Consider the following 17,009-nt stretch of genomic DNA (forward strand, 5'->3'; position numbering starts at 1 on the left):
TCTCTGCAAAAATTTTTTAGTTTGATGTAATTCCATTTGTTTATTTCTGCTTTTGTCGCCCTTGATTGAGGAAGCTGGTCCAAAAACATATTGCTAAGCCTGATGTCAAAGAGCTTACTGCCTATGTTTTCTCTTAGGAGTTTTATGGTTTCAGGGCTTACATTCAAGTCTTTAATCCATTTTGAGTTTATTTTTGTGTATGGTATGAGAGTTGTCCAGTTTCATTCTTTTGAAAGTAGCTGTCCACTTTTCTCAATACCTTCTATTGAAGAGATGGTCTAAAACCCACTGTATATTCTTGTTTCCTTTGTCATAGATTAATTGGATATATACGCATGGGCTTGTTTCTGGGCTCTATTCTGTTCCTTTGATCTGTGTGTCTGTTTTTGTGACAATACTGTACTGCTTTGGTTGTTTACCTTTGTAATACAGATTGCAATCAAGGAGCATAATACTTCCAGCTTTGCTCTTCTTTCTCAAGACTGCTTTGGCTGTTTGCGGTCTTTTGTGGTTTCATACACATTTTATGATTATTTGTCCTAGGTCTGTGAAAAATGCCACTGGTATTTTGATGGGGATTTCATTGAATCTGCAAATTGCTTTAGCTAGTATGGACATTTTAACAATATTCATTTTTTTCAACTCCTTAGTATGGTATATTTTTTCATTTATTTGTGTCATCTTCAATTTTTTTCTTGAATGTCCTAGTTTTCAGACTACAGGTCTTCTACTTCCTTGGTTAAATTATTGTTAGGTATTTTATTCTTTTTGATGCAATTGTAAATGGGATTAGTTGTTCTTCATGATAGCTCCTCATTAGTGTATAGAAATGCAACTTATTTTGTGTATATTAATTTTGTATCGTGTGACTTTATTGAATTAACTTATTACTTTTAAAAATGGTTTTTAGTGCAGTTTTTTAGGGCCATCTGAATTTAGTGACAACTTTGCTTTTTCTTTCCAATTTGGATGCCTTTTATTTCTTTTTCTTGCCTAATTACTGTAGCAGGGACTTCCAGTGCTATATTGATTAAAAGTGGTAGGAGTGGGCATCCTTGTATTGTTCCTGATATTAGAGGAAAAGCTTTCAGTTTTTCACTGTTGATTATGATATTAGCTGTGGGTTTGTCAAATATGGCACGGGGAGAAAAGTTTTAAACATAATGGAATACATTCACATCCTCAAAGGAAAAACATATCGTCTCTTGATCTTCTCAGAATTGTAAATTAATAGGTTTATGTTATAGCATAATTGTTTGTGATCTCTCTAAAAGCAGCCTTTGAAAGGGGCAGTCTTCAAGGGGTAGTCTTTTATGTGGTTGATCATAGGAAATTCTAGGCTGGTGGTTCTGGGAATCCCAGGGCAGGTCCAGATTCTCAAGCTTCTAAGGCTGTCTGCTCACCCTGGCTCTGTCGTTACAGATAGCTGCCCCTTCTGAAGAGCAACGGAAAATGACTAAGTCCCTGGTAAGTGTGTTGTTTATACCCCATTTTGTTTTCCACTGTATTTGAGACAGTTTTTAGAAATTAATTCAATTAAATGAAAAGTGTATATAGAGATCAGAGAAAATAAAATATCTAGACCAAGGAAACTTGGAACATAGTCATAAAAGCTATAGAATCTTTTATAGGTAATTAAAGTTGAGCATATTATCTGCATTAAATGTGCTATTTATGCATTAAATGTGCTAATTTCTTGAGGGAGGTAAAGATTTTTTTGGTATTTAGGTTTGAAGTTATTCTCTTGATGGATCTGCATACATATGTTGTAGGCAGCGTCCCTAACAGTTACCAATCCATGATAAGTTCCATAACAGGTTTCTCCATAGCTGTTTCTTAAACTATTTCTCATAATAAGTATAGGGCATAGTAACAAGGAAAATTCAATTTCTAGGTAGTAAAATTATGAGGTCCAAGTACACAGTGATTAAACAATCTACCTTGATCCATGAATACAATCTGTAATTTTTGGAACAACAATTCTCAGCCCTGGGAATTTGTGAAATTGGTCCCAGAGATTTATGTCATTAAAGGTCATAATAGCATCAATTTTAATTTGCATTTTTTAACCAATAAAGAAGGTAATCAGAATTTTTTTCTTTAATATGCAATGTTGAGCCCTGGCTAGTGTGGCTCAGTTGGTTGGAGCGTTGTCCCTTAACAGAAGGGTTGTATGTTTGATTCCCAGTCAGGGCACGTACCTAGGTTGTGGGTTTGGTCCGTGGTTCGGGCATGTGCGGTTTCTGGTTCACGAGTCTATCTGTGGTAGGCAACCAGTCCATGCTTCTTTCTCACATTGATATTTCTGTCCCTCCCCCTTCCTCTCTCTAAAAGCAATGAAAAAATGTCCTTGGGTGAAGATAAAAAATAAAATACAATGCAATAGGTTGAAAGTCTCCAAGTGTGTGTCAAGTGAGCATACTTGGTGAATAGTGAAGATCAAGTAAATTTGCTCATATCTGTTAGTTTATCACTCAGCTAAATACTGCTGGCCAGCTCTTAGTGGTTGTCATACCACTTTAAATGTTTTTATTTGAAGGCATATATTTAATTTTTATCTAAAATGTTCTCTTGGTTGGACCCACCATGTGGCATATAGCTTCAGTACAGTGGTCCTCAGAGAGGATGGCCCACCGGAGTGCCGGAGTGGAAAGACAAGAACTTCTACTTCCCTGTATTTTTAGTGATCATAATATCTCAGTATTGAAGTGCTTACATATAATTTATGTTTTTTATAGGTTTATATTCTTGATGTGCATGCTTTTTTATTTTTAACTGAAAAATGTCTCACCAAGAGTTGCCTCGTTAGAACAAAAGGCACTCCTAACACTCATGAAATTCCAAGCAGCTTAGGAGCTGTGTGTCAGGAACCAGAGTCAAAGACCAAATATCAGGAAAAAAGATGCTCCTAACCCCTTTATTGCTCAGGCAATTATAAGGTTTTAGGAACTCTGACCACAAACCAGGGATAAAGGCCAAAATATATATTTCCTATTATAATATTACAGTCTCCAATTTAAAAAGTTCGGAGACTTCTGGGTTATAAAGTTTGGGTACCTATAGCGCTGCACACAGCTGCAATGTGTTCTCCGCCCCCACCTCCACACCCTGCCATAGCACCAAGCATTCTTCAACACCAGCCAGATGTTCCAGCATTCAACTCAGTTTTGACACTATGTACCTGGAGATAGCATCCGATCCTGTAGGTTAAGGGCTCAATCCTTCTCCCCTCACACACACCTCAGATGCCAACTGCAAGTCCAGGTTGTTAATCTGTGCTTCTGACTGACTGGCTGTAAATCAGTGGTTATTACAGCCCCCTCCTTTGTTTCGATTAATTTGCTAGAGCTCTTCACAGGACTCAGGAAACCAGTTACTGGCTAGATTACCTACCAGTTTATTACATCGAAACAAAGGATATTAAAAGATACAGTTCAACAGGTAGGTGAAGAATGCATATGGTGAGGTCTGGAACAGAGAAGGTCTGTCTGCGTGGAGTTTGGGGCCTGGCACATAGTTTGTGGAAGCATTCTGGTTCACCAGCCTGGAAGCTCTCTGAATCCCCCTACTGTTGGGTCTTTATGGAGGCGTCATTACTTAGGCATGATTGATTAAATCATTGGCTGTTGGTGATTGATTCACCTTCTAGCCCCACTCCCCTCCCTGGAAATCAGGGAGTGGGACGGAAAGTTTTAATCCTCTGTTCCACAGGTGGCAAACACAAGGCCTGCAGGCCGAATCTGGCCCTCCACCTTGTTTTATCCAGCCTGGCATCTTGTTTCTACCTGGTGGCAGTGCCAAGTTCTCGCTTAACTGTTAAGGAGTAGTTATATTTATACAGTCCTAAAATTACATTCGGTCCTTTGAAGGGCAGCCTTGAGGCTGATGTGGCCCCTGGTGAGCATGAGTTTGACACCCCTGCGTCTTATTTACTAGCAACCAGCCTCCATCCCTTGGTGCTTTCCAAGTCCATTTATTAGCATAAAAAAAGACACCTTTATCTCTTTCATCAGGAAATTCCAGGGTTTTAGGAGGTCTATGCGAAGAACCAAGATGAAAACTAAATATATGTCTAATTAGAAATCACAGTATCACAGTGCTGTTGGTACCAGTGGTACAAGTAACTCCTCATTCCAGAGATTATTTTCCTCTACTCCATCGCAGCCACCAACTCCCACAGTCATTTCCTAGATTTATAACTACCAGTAACTGTACCATCTCCAAGTGTTTCATTCTTTGGCCATTATTCAGTTTCTAGCTCATTTACTTTAGTACCTTGAATCTAGCAATTCTTCACTTCCATTCAGACCTCTGGTCCATTATTCCTCCATTTTTTTCACTGTCCATTACATCCCTCTCCCCACTTCTTTTTTAAGATTTTATTTATTTATTTTTAGAGACAGGGAAAGGGAGGGAGAAAGAGAGAGAAAAACACAGATGTGAGAGAAAAACATCGATCAATTCCTCATACTTGCCCCAACTGGGGACAAACCCATCATGCAGGCATGTGCCTGACTGGGAATCGAACTGGTAACATTTCTCTTCCTGGAAGTATGCCCAACCAACTGAGCCACACCCATCAGGGCTTTCCCCACTTATTACCTTCTCTCTTTTAGAGAAAAGAATTCCATGCTTGAATTCCATGCTTCTTGGCTTTTGTTCTGAGCACCTGTCATCCCACTGAAGTCCAGTTGCCTACTTATTGCTACGTGGATATCTACTAGAATAGATACCTTGAACTTGGACAACTAGGATTTTTGTGTGGTAAAATATATGTAACAAAATTTGCCATTCTACCCATTCTTAAGTGATATTGATTATATTTACAATTCCTGTATCCATCACCACTATTCCCAAAACTTTTTTATCACCCCAAATAGAAACTGTACTCATTGAGCAATAACTTCCGATTCTTTTCTCTCACTCACAGCCCCTGGTAACCTCAGAACCGATTTCTGACTCGATGAATTTACTTGTTTAGATGGAATCATACAGTATTTGTTCTTTTGTGTCTAACTTATTTCACCCAGCAAGGGTCCAAGGTTTATCCATGTTATAACATGTATCAGAATTCCATTCCTTTTTGTGGCTAAATAATGTTCCATAATGTGGGCAGACCACATTTTGTTTACATGTTCATCTGCTGATGGACACTTGTTGTTTCTGTCTTTTGGCTGTGAACACTGGTATACAAATAAATTGAGTAGATTAAATATGGCTACTTTTTTTTTTAAGATTTTATTTATTTTTTTAGAAAGAGGGAGAAAAACATCGATCAGTTCCCTCTCATAAGCCCCCAGCTGGAGATCTGGCCAGCAACCCAGGCATGTGCCCTGATTGGGAATCGAACTGGCAACCATTTGGTTCACAGGCTGGCGCTCAGTCCACTGAGCCACACCAGCCAGGGCTCAATGGCACAGTTTTTATAATAGGAGTTTTTGCTTCTCCCACATAGTGGAACACAAAATTGGCCTCAGTCCTGACCGGATTGGCTCAGTTGGTTGGATGTTGTACAACAGAGCAAAAGGTCACCTGTTTGAGTTCTGGTCAGGGCACATGCCTGGGTTGCAGGTTCAGTCCCTGGTCGGGCACATATAGGAGGCAACTGATCGATGTTTCTCACATCAATATTTCTTTCCTTCTCTTTTTAAAATAAAAATTAAAAAATGGCCTCATAGTGCCCTGGCTGGGCAGCACAGCTGGTTGTAGTGTCATACCACACACCAAACGGTTTCCGGTTTGATCTCCGGTCAGGGGGCGTAGCCAGAGGCAGGAGGCAGCCAGTCAGTGTTTCTCTGTCCCCCGCCCCCCATCCCGGCCCTCTCTGTCTCTCTAAAATCAAGAAATATATCCTTGGGTGAGGATTAAAAAAATTAGCCACATAGTAATATTTTTAATTTATGCTGAACTCTGCATGATGAAAACAGCAATAATTTCTCAACATTTTTACATACATTATCCAGTACTTTTCACTTAAGATTGAACAGGAATGTCCTGTTACAGGGGTTTGTGTCATTCAAGGATGTGACTGTGGACTTTACTCAGGAGGAGTGGCAGCAGCTGGACTCTGCTCAAAGGAACCTGTACCGGGATGTGATGCTAGAGAACTACAGCAACCTTGTTGCAGTGGGTAAGGACATCTTTCCTCAGCAGGTACTGGTTATTAACCATCTATTGCTGTATAGTAACTCCAAAATTTAGTGGCTTAAAATAAACAATCTCTGTAGGTCAGGAATTTTGAAAGACTTAGCTAGGTGGCCCTGGCTTGTGGTCTTTCATGTGGCTATGGTCAGATACTGGCAGGGGCTGCAGCCATCTGGAAGCCGGACTGGGAGTCTAGGTTCTGTTTCCGGGATGACTCACTTGTGTGGTTGCTTGTTCTGTGAGTGGAAGGAGACCTTAGTTGCTTATTGTGTGAGCTTGTTTTCAAGACATGGCAAACTTCCCCCAGAGAGACTGATCTCAGAGAAGTTAGGAGGGGGTCGTAGTGCCAAAGTCATAGTGCCTTTTATAACCAAGTCTCCAAAATCACACATTATCACTTTTACCTCATTGTGTTTATGAGAAGTGAATGACTAAGTACAGCCTGTGCTCAAGGGGAGGAGAATTAAGCTCTCCATCATGAATGAAAAAGTGTCAAGGGATTCATGGACATTTATTAAACTCACCGTAGTTCCCAAATGACTGCTTTCCTTTCCTTTCCAGTTTTTAGTTTACTAAAAACTGTTTTGTCTCTGAATGCGTAATGAGCTTCATTTCAAGCAGTAAAGAAAAAAAATATTTATTAATTTTGAGTGCCAATACTATGCTTCTGCTTTTCTGGGAATTTGGATGAAAAGAAAATGGGAACTGCATCTTGCTCATTCCTTGGACACTAAAGACAGTGTGCTGGGCCCAAGTCCTCAGCTTTTATAAATTGAAATACAATGTGTGTAGTAAGTACTCAGATCTTAAGTGCACAGCTTAGTACAGTTTTTCATATGCATACACTCACTTAACCACTACCCAGATCAAGCTATAGAACATTTCCAGCACCCAGCAGTCTCCCACTTACCTCCAGGAGAGAGAACGACTGTGGCTTCTGTCCCTATAACATTTTGTTTGTTCTTCAACTTCATGTAAGTGTGATCACGCAGTATACAAGTTCTTGTCATTTGGCACCTTTCATTGAACTTCATATCTGTGAAATTCAGCCATGTTTTGGTATGTGAGAGTAATTTGATCCTTTTTCTTATTGCATCGTATTCCATTTAATGACTATACGGTAATTCATCAGTTGACCCACACTGCCTTTGATGGTCATTCGAGTTATTTCCGATTTGGGCTATCATGAACAAAACTGTTATGAATGTTCTTTTTTTAATGAATGCTCTTTTATGTATTCTCTGGTGAAAATAGGATTTCACTTCTGTTAGGTATATATATAGGAATAGAATTTCTGGGTCATAGGCACATGCATATTGATCTTTGGTGGATACAACCAGACAGTTTTCCAAAGAGGTTATGCCAGTTTGTATCCTCCCAGCAATGTATGAGCATTCCATCAAGCTTTGGTGATGTTAGTCTTTAATTTTAGCCAGTCAGATACATAATGTAAAGGGCTCGAGTTCTAGGATGGTTGGTTGTCCACTAATACCCAAGTCCTATGTCATTTCCCATAAACAGGGTATCAATCCCTGAAGTCAGATAAAATCTTCTTGTTGAAGCAAGGAGAGCCATGGATGGTGGAGGGAGAAATCTCAAGTTGGGCCTATCCAGGTAAGTGAGAACCTGGCATATGGGAGGCAGGGGTGTAAGATTCATATTGAATAAGGAGATGTCTAGCCTTGAAATATTTTTTAGGCAATCATTTTTGAAGACCATAAATGCTTGAAATGGCTGAGGACCACAGATGGCCATGCGATTGTTGAATACCTAAATGACACTGCTACATATTAAATGCATATATGACCCTTATTTTCTTTTTTGCTTGAATTTTGCTACCTGTAGTTTGGCTCTTATCTATGTCCACATCATTTAGGACATTTCTTAATCAATTAGCTTCCCTTGGCCAACAACTTCAGCACCCATTCTCCCCAAATGGGTATATACTCCTCTCCTTATGCATCCAGGCCATCCAGGCATTCTGAAATATACTATATTTCAAAGTTATTGAATGATATTCATATTCTTTTTAAGTGCTTCTATTTTTCTTTATTTCAGTGTGAAATGACTTGGAGTTATAGTCTTTTGTTTTTTAAATTTTTTCAGGACTTAAAAAAAAAAGATTTTATTTATTTATTTCTAGAGTTGGGGGAAGGGAGGGAGAAAAACAGGGAGAGAAACACTGATGTGTGAGAGAAGCATCAGTTGGTTGCCTCTCACACATACCCCAACTCGGGACCGAATCCACAACCCAGGTATGTGCCCTGACTTGGAGTTGACCCTGTGACATTTTGCTTTGAGGGATGCCCAGCCAACTGAGCCACACTGGGCAGGGCTTTTTCAGGACTTTAATAATAGAAATATTCCTTCTCTGCCTGTCTTCCTTTTCCATTACTTTCTCTATGACCATTTTTACTTGATTCTTTATTTTTACTATCTTCATTGTTTTCCTGCCTTCTTTCAATGCTGCTTATTAAATTTTCATTTGAGTGTATTCTCCCTGCCTGCATCTTGTAATTTCATCTCCCACTTTTTATTCATCTTCCCCGAGTTTATTCATTTCATTTTCATCTCTCCCCTTTTTTTCCCATTTAATTTTTTATAAAGTTTCATGCTGTTTTTCCATGTCCTCGTGCTTGTTTGAGTATATATAATTCTATTTGGAGTTCAGACAAAATTTTCTTCTGCTTCACGACTAGGTTATTTTTTGTTTTGTTTTTTTTTCAGGGGACAGTGTCCTCTGTTGATTTCTATACAAATTCATTTCCTGAACTTTACTTTTCTTCTGTTAATTTTTATCATATCATGGTATAAGATTCTAATTCAATGGAATTCTTTCTTTTTTTAAATTTTTATTTATTTTTTAGATGGAAGGGAGGTAGAAAGAGAGGGAGAGAAACATCAATGGGTGGTTACCCTTTTCATGCCCCCCACCAGGGACCTGGCCTGCAACCCAGGCATGTGCCTTGACTGGGAATTGAACCGGTGACCCTTTGGTTCACAGGCTGGAGCTCAATCCACTGCACAACACCAGCCAGGGCTGGAGTTCTTTTCCATTAATGTAGCAAAGTCTAGGTATTTTAGTAGAATCCCTCACTCCCTTTCTTCCTTCCTTCCTTTTTGTGATTGGGGAGGAGTTTTGAGTTTTCTGGTTTTGTGGTTCTCTTTTTACATCCAGGACCCTAAATTTCCTCCTTTTTCTTTTCTTCCCAATCACTACCACCCAGTAGTAGAGGTATGTCTTCTTTCTTTTTCACCTTTTCTTCCTCTGAAGTCACTTGTTCTTCTGACTCAGGATTGCTCCCTTTAAATAGAACCTGCCCCATTCCATGCCTTTTTAGGGGCACCTGATACTTTAAGATACATGTACAGTTCTGTAAAATCCCTTTTCTGCAGTGTGCTGTAATCTGCCCAGTTACTTATACAATATTTTTCTATTTAGTGTGGGTTTAATCTTTCTGCTGATCACTTTAACTTACTCTCAGTTCTTTTTGCTACCATCCTTTCTTTGTTTTTCCTGAAGTTACTTTTTGGTCTGCCTTTGCTCTTCACAGAGCCTCATGGTGGAGTGGGGGTGGGGCAGAAGTGTGGGGGACCATGTGGAACCATGATATGGAACCTTGCTTGAGTTCACGAACTCTTCTTTTTCCATCTTTCACATCCTACCTTTTTTTAATATCTGCTTGTTCTTCTGTCTTTGGGTTTTAAGATCATACTCTTAAATTTCAAAGCTGACCATACTCATTATCAGATTTGCTGTTTTCATCAAAATGAAGAACTTTGTGTTTTGTTTTATATTTTTCAAAGCTGAAGAGTGAAGTAACATCATTACATTTGGGATTTTTTTCAGCCTTTGAAATTAGACCCAAAGTGAAAGAATTAACTCCACAGAAGATCATTTCTGAAGAAGTGATACTCCATAACATAATAGGATACTCAGTTTTTGAAGACGGGAAATTGAGAGGTGATATAAATCACCGGGAAAACCAAGTCAAGTTTTTGAACCAAGTTGCATTTGGTAATAGTGAGTCGCTGACTAAGGAGCTAGACCATGAATGTAATACACTGGGGAAAGTATTTCATCTGCACACAGCTAATGAGCACATCAGAGCCTCCATGCACAGGTCACACCTCTTTACAGAACCACAAACGCTAACCAGTGGGAAACATGAATGTATTCAGTGTGGAAAAGCCTTCACTGGAAAGTCAGGACTCGTTGTTCATCAAAGAATTCATACTGGGGAGAGACCATACAAATGCAGTGAATGTGGAAAAGCCTTTACTCAGAAGTCACAACTCACTGTACATCAGAGAACTCATACAGGAGAGAAACCCTATGAGTGTAGTGAATGTGGGAAAGCCTTCATCCAAAAGTCAAACTTCATTATTCATCAGAGGATTCACACAGGGGAGAAACCCTATGAATGCAGTGAATGTGGGAAAGCTTTCATCAAAAAGTCAGCACTTAGTGTACATCAAAGAACTCATACTGGGGAGAAACCCTATGAATGCAATGAATGTGGGAAAACTTTTATCAAAAAGTCAACACTCAGTGTACATCAAAGAGTTCATACTGGGGAGAAACCCTATGAATGCAATGAATGTGGTAAAGCCTTCATCTGGCGGTCACAGCTCATTGTACATCAGAGAATTCATACGGGGGAGAAACCCCATGGATGTAATGAGTGTGGAAAAGCCTTCAACAGGAAGTCAGAACTAAGATTACATCACAGAATTCATACTGGGGAGAAACCCTTTGAATGTAGTGAATGTAAAAAAGCCTTCATTCAGAAGTCAGATCTCATTATACATCAGAGAACTCATACTGGGGACAAAAGATATCAATGCAATGAATGTGGGAAAGCCTTCCTCCGGCGTTCTCAGTTCATTGAACATCAGAGGATTCATACTGGGGAGAAACCTTATGCATGCAGTGAATGCAGAAAAGCTTTTATCCAAAAATCACAACTCATTGTGCATCAGAGAATCCATACTGGGACTAAACCATATGAATGCAGTGAGTGTGGAAAAGCCTTTAGCAAGAAGTCACATCTCACTGTACATCACAGAATACATACTGGAGAAAAACCCTATGAATGCAGTGAATGTAGAAAAGCTTTCAGCAAGAAATCTACTCTCACAGTTCATCAAAAAATTCATATTGAACAGAAACCCTTTCAGTTGAATGAGAAAACTCTAATTTAGTGATCAAAATTTTATTGCACATCGTAGAATTTATATAGGCTAGAAATTATATGAATTTACATGGGAAGCCTTCATTAATAGCTCCAGAATTATTAAGCACTACAAAATTCATACTAAGAGGCAAGTTTGAAAAGTCATGTTTCAAAACAAAACTGCTATATTGGACATTTTGGTTCAGACCTAACAAGAGTTTTTTATAGTATGCTAGAAACATCTCAATTACACATAATTGACTTGGTTAACTGTAAAGGACAACTTTTTAAAATGTGGAAGTAAATTGATTAATCAGGACAGCAAAGCGACAGCCATGTGTAATCATCCTGCAAGTGATGTAGGAATGGCATTCTAACCCAAATGATGTTAGTGGGAAGTGAAGAGAAATAATTTACACCTGCCTGCCTTCTCCACACTAAATGACATCATTTCCCCCACATCTTAAAACACAAAGTGTAAAAGGATAAATTGTAGCTGCAAAAGCAGTATGGTTTGTTAGTTAACAAGTATATAAAGAAATATTACATATAAATCTTCCTCACTTTCGTGATGTGTATAGAATAAAGAGGATGAAACCAAAGTATTTATAAAGACTTCAGTAGTCAGTGGTAGACTTAAAATATTTAAAGCATACAGGGAAAAGAAAGACACCAAATAACAAGGCTGAAAGAGGACAGCAGAGTGGCTGTAGACATTGTTGTCATTTTCAACACATGGCAGACGTGTTTCTACACAAGGAGTTCCTGCTCACACTCCTGTTAGTTTTCAACTCAGTATAGTGTTTACATAATCACTGTTGTGTATACTTAGGGTCTTTGTATCCTTGTGATGATCAGAATTAAATTTTTTAAAAGCTTCCTTTATTGTATGTGTCTACCATATAAGCATTCTACTAAACATTTTGACATGCACTCCAATTGCAGTACATGTATGAGACTGGCGTTATCACCATTTTATAGACGAGGTAAGTGGAGCTTGGAGGTATTCCCTGACCCAGCAAAGGCCACATGGCAGTGGAGAGTTGGGGTTCAGACCAACTTCTTAGCCCCCTCAGTGCCCGTTCCACTGGGGACAGGGAGGGCTGGGTGCCATGTCACGTCATCTCCAGAGAGAATTGAGTTGGTTTGAACATCACATGGTATTCTGTATTCTGTTTCTACATTATGTTGAGTAATTTAACAAGAAACGTGTTTTAAAGGTTATTAGATTCCAGTTTCTTATTTGTGGAATCTGTTGGGGCTACTATGTTTTCGAGATACTGGTTCAAGTGTATCTGTTTTGCTGCCTTGTAAATTTCCTTGTGACAGCCTAAGTATTAGAAGTTATACTGTTATTTCTTAGTTTGTTTGAAAAAAAATTAAGCCTGTTTTGTTGAGCTGTCATTTTATTATCACAAATAACTTCTTTAATTTACAGATTCTGTCATTATCTGAGGTATGCTTTCCTCTTAAAAACAGTAACCTCATCTTATATGTTATAATATTTATTGTCAAATAATATTATGAAAAGGGATTGCTATAGAAAATACTCTTAAGTCTATTTTTTAAATTATTCATTTATTTTTAGAGAGACGGAAAGGAAAGGAGAAGGAGGGAGAGAAACATCAATCTGTTGTCTCTCACACGCCCCCAACTGGGGACCTCCCTGGCTGGCAACCTAGGAACGTGCCCTGACAGGAATTTGAACCGGTGCCTTTTCTGTGTGTGGGACGGTGCTCGACCCACTGAGCCACTCCGGTCAGGGCCAAACTGTTCTCTTGAATGAAGGTGAAGCTGCTATATCACTGTGAACCTGATTTAAAATTTTTTTAGATCAGATACTTTTTAGACTTCAGTGTTTTAGAATTGAAAACAGTGAATAATAACCATGATTATTAATTTAGTTAAAAAATAGAACAGTTTCCTTAAATGGCCTGATCAGGATCTAAAAAAATACTTAACTTTTAAATAGTGATTTTAAATTAAAAGAATTGAACTGCTGACATTTTTTATTAGTCATTTTGAAGATGAATGTTAGGCTGGGATGTAAATGTATGGGATTTTTTTAAACAAACATGTCAGAAACTAAAGTATCCATGTGTCTTGTCCTTCAATGTTGTCATCTTACAAACTATGATAATGCAAATTTTGCAGTCTTAACAATAATTTGTCAAACTCCTGTCTTTTAGACTTTCCTTGAGGTTCAGTTTACCTGTTAGGCCTCGTATGAAACCAAGTAGTATTTTCAGAGCCTTCAACCATTTGAATTAATTGTGTTTCTAGCATTTACCCCTCTTCACTATCATCCCATTAATTCTGTGCATAATTTCAGCAAGAAGAAAGCTTTATACCCCTATTTCATTTCATGTCTCAGATTCTTACAAGATTCAGTTCCTTTATTTTCAAATGTTTACCTTCTACTTTATGGTTTCCTACACACAGCTCGTAATTCCATGACCATTAAAGAGGCAGGGGGTTCCTGTACACTTTTTAATTGCCTCCTAATATATTTGACATATTAGCCTATTTGCTTTTATTCTATTAAAAAGGATACTTCATACTTCCTCCTTTCTGCTTTAGTAGTATTACTATTCGATATTTCTTGAGCATTATGAGTCAAGCACTATTCTCAATTTTAAAAAAAAATATGCAGCGCTCCGTGAATTTGTGTGCCACCAGTGCAGAGGGGCCATGGCAGTCGTCTCTGTTTCGTTCCAATTTAAGTCTATGTGCTGCGGAAGCAAGCACGGCCTGGCCTGTTCTCACTTTAAACAACTGGGATTTGAGAGATGGTGCCAGAAACCATGGCTCCTGCCCAGGCTTTGAAGCATTACACAGTACATAAACTCTTAGGTACTTCCAAGTCTTTAGGCAGAGTTAAAAGTTGAAACAAATGGACTACCTAATAATATAGAAAATATGCCCTCGGTTGCTTTACAGGTTAAATGGTTAAAATGTTAATCATGTCTGTCACTGAGATGCTGTAATATTTATTTAAAGATTTATATGTGAAGGTCACTTAAATTATTAGGTGTCATGCTTGTTTCAACTGCAAGTTTTTTCCACAGCTGAGCTCTATCCTGTTTCAGACATTCTTAGAATATAACAGGTCAAAATGTCATGCCAGTGTGTTGGGGGCAAGATGCGGGGGAGTCCAACCATGGAGTTTCTTCTGATAAGTTGGAGAAAATGGAATTTCAATGCCTTTTCTATTTGGTAGCCTTTGTAGGGTTGAATCCCGAGAGAAATTAGATAATATTGAAATGAAAACAGTATACCAATGTATTGAGGATGCTGTTAGAGTGGCGCTTAGAGAAAATTGTATAGTTTTAACTATTTTATTAGAGGAAATGTCAATTACCTAAGCTTTCACCTTATGAAGATAGAAAGATATGAGTGATAAAACCCAAAACAAGTAGGATATAAGTAATAAATGTAAGTGCACAAATCAATGAATTAGAACGGGTCAGCCTACAGGCCACATCTGGCTAGTTACCTTTTTCCATACAGTCCTGAAACTAGAATCATTTTTTAACAAGTGGTTTGTAAAACAAACTGTGCAACAGGGACCGGAAGTGGTTCACAAAACCTAAAATATTCACTGTCTGGCACTTCACAGAAAATGTTTGCCAATCCTGGAACTGGAACATAAACAATAGAGAAAAGTCAATGGCAACAAAAGGTGATTGGCTGAAATAACCAGTACAAGTGATACATCTTTGGATAGGTACATCACGATAAAGAGAAGACAAATTACTAATGAATAAAGGAGGAGACACCACTATTCTACAGCCAATGAAAAGAATGTTATTAGTAACTTTATTTCAAAAACTTGCTAATTAGATTAAATGGGAAATGTCCTTGAAATACATGAGTTACCAAAACTGGGTAAAGAAGAGAATATTCAAATAGCCCAATAACAATGAAAGGAATTGAATTTATTATTTAAAATCTTCCCTAAAAGAAAACCCGAGGTCTATATGGTTTCATAGGCTCCACTCAGTCATTTTTAAAGAGGGAATCTCACCTAAAACTCCTGCCTTTAAAAAAACTGATAAAAACCCTCAAGGCAAAGGATGCTAGTACACATTTTCTCCCTTGAGCATGCCAGCATCTGCCCACCTTCCTCAGGCTTGCATCTTTTCTTCTAAGTGCTGAGGGTTCCAATGAGTCTTGTAACCAGGGGAGCAGAGGGCAGCTGATCCTGTCTCCAAGGGCTCTCCTTTTGCCCAACTTCAGTGAGTTAAAAAGCACCCCCACCTAGGCTCACTCTTGTTGTGTTCTTGCTTTGTCCACCCTAAGCCCTTCCTTTATTTCACTGTCCTCATTTTTAATAAACGTACTCTCAAAATCATCTGAACTCGTGTCTTGAAATCTTTCCTGCATGAAGTCAAGAAACCACACATTCCACACCATGCCCAGCAGACCCACCTTGGTCCCAGTCCCTTTGTGGTGACATGATCATCTATTTGTTGCATTTATCTATGCATTCATTGGTTGATTTTAGTATGTGTCCTGACGGGAGCACACCTGCAACCTGGGCTCATCAGGACAAGGCTCTATCCAACAGCTCCTTGGCCTGGGCCTCTTAATTTTTAAAGTATATATAGTATATACATAAGTGTGTATGATTGTATAATTTGTATGTATATGCATAGAAACAACCCATTTTTATTTTTATTGAATTTATTGGGGTGACATTGATTAATGAAATTATACAGGTTTCAAGTGTACAACTCTATAATCTGTATGTTGCATGGTGCATTCACTCAAAGTCAGGTCTCCTTCCATCACCATTTATCCCCCCTTTATCCCCTTCTACTTCCCCCCACCCCTTTTCCCGCTAGCAAACACCATACTGTTGTCTGTGTCTGGTTTTTTCTTAATCTCTTCATTTTTTTCCCACCTAGCCTCTCAACCTTAGAGTGGGCTTTTAATCTGATTTTAATTTTTTTATTTTTCCTTTTCCTCATCCTTATTCTCTATTCTCTACAGCCCATATATATTCGTTGTATAGATAAAAGTTAAATATGTACATTCCCTTTTAATTAAATTCATTTCTTGGACTTTATTCTCAAGAACAGTTGTGGAGGACACAAATTAATCTACAAGGATTCATTAAAGCACTGTTTTAGTAACATTAAAGTGAACATAAGCTAAATTACTAATAGGAAGAAAAAAAAAGCTCTAGAACAAAATATTCCCAAACTATGATCTTATTCGTTATCTCACCTCCTGTGCTCTCCTCAACGCACAGGTGTTCATGACGAGGAATGGGACTGTCAGATTTATTTTTAGAATACACATACACACACACCTTGGCATCCATAGTTATTCTCTTTGTTACGGAATTCCATTTAGTTTGGATTTTTTCCCATCCTCTTGCTCATCTGTTATTTATAAAAGGTTACTTATAAGCCATCTATTGATATACCGATATAACAAATAGGCATTACCTTTGTGTAAGGGGAAAATTTTAACCAAGAATTTGCATCCCTTTGGATCCGTATTTGTCTATGGCAAAAGAGATTGTTTTCTTTTGCTTAAACCGGAAGAGTAAGGTACATTTGCTACTCTCACTACCAGGGAAAGGCGCTAGGGAGCCCCCTACCGCAGCGACTCAAGGACTTCCTGCCTTGCAGAGCGTGCTGGGAAGTGTAGTTCCGGGCGGTAGCATGCGCAGGTGTA

At 38.5% G+C, this 17,009-nt stretch overlaps 1 protein-coding gene and 1 non-coding gene across 6 annotated transcripts in view; one reads left to right on the forward strand and one right to left on the reverse strand.

Annotated features, from left to right (window-relative positions):
• The window catches only part of ZFP37 (ZFP37 zinc finger protein), a 31,087-nt gene extending 15,412 nt beyond the window's left edge, over positions 1–15,675 (forward strand). The window contains exons 2-5 of one of the 5 annotated variants that reach the window (XM_071221162.1): positions 1,423–1,467; positions 6,004–6,130; positions 7,666–7,758; positions 9,995–15,675. In XM_071221162.1, the coding sequence (XP_071077263.1) occupies positions 1,453–1,467; positions 6,004–6,130; positions 7,666–7,758; positions 9,995–11,349 (1,590 nt within the window). In that variant the 5' untranslated portion in view covers positions 1,423–1,452 and the 3' untranslated portion in view covers positions 11,350–15,675. Of the gene's footprint in view, positions 1–1,422; positions 1,468–6,003; positions 6,154–7,665; positions 7,759–9,994 lie in introns of those variants that run through there. The other 4 variants (XM_071221163.1, XM_071221164.1, XM_071221165.1 and 1 more) reach the window with 4 other exon arrangements.
• LOC112306626 (U6 spliceosomal RNA) lies at positions 13,963–14,069 on the reverse strand. Its single transcript, XR_002974956.2, has one exon. It is a non-coding gene; the product is annotated as a U6 spliceosomal RNA (small nuclear RNA).
• Positions 15,676–17,009: the final 1,334 nt, after the last annotated feature.

The sequence above is a fragment of the Desmodus rotundus genome, chromosome 1 (assembly GCF_022682495.2).
Source record: "Desmodus rotundus isolate HL8 chromosome 1, HLdesRot8A.1, whole genome shotgun sequence".
Classification (NCBI taxonomy): Eukaryota; Metazoa; Chordata; class Mammalia; order Chiroptera; family Phyllostomidae; genus Desmodus; species Desmodus rotundus.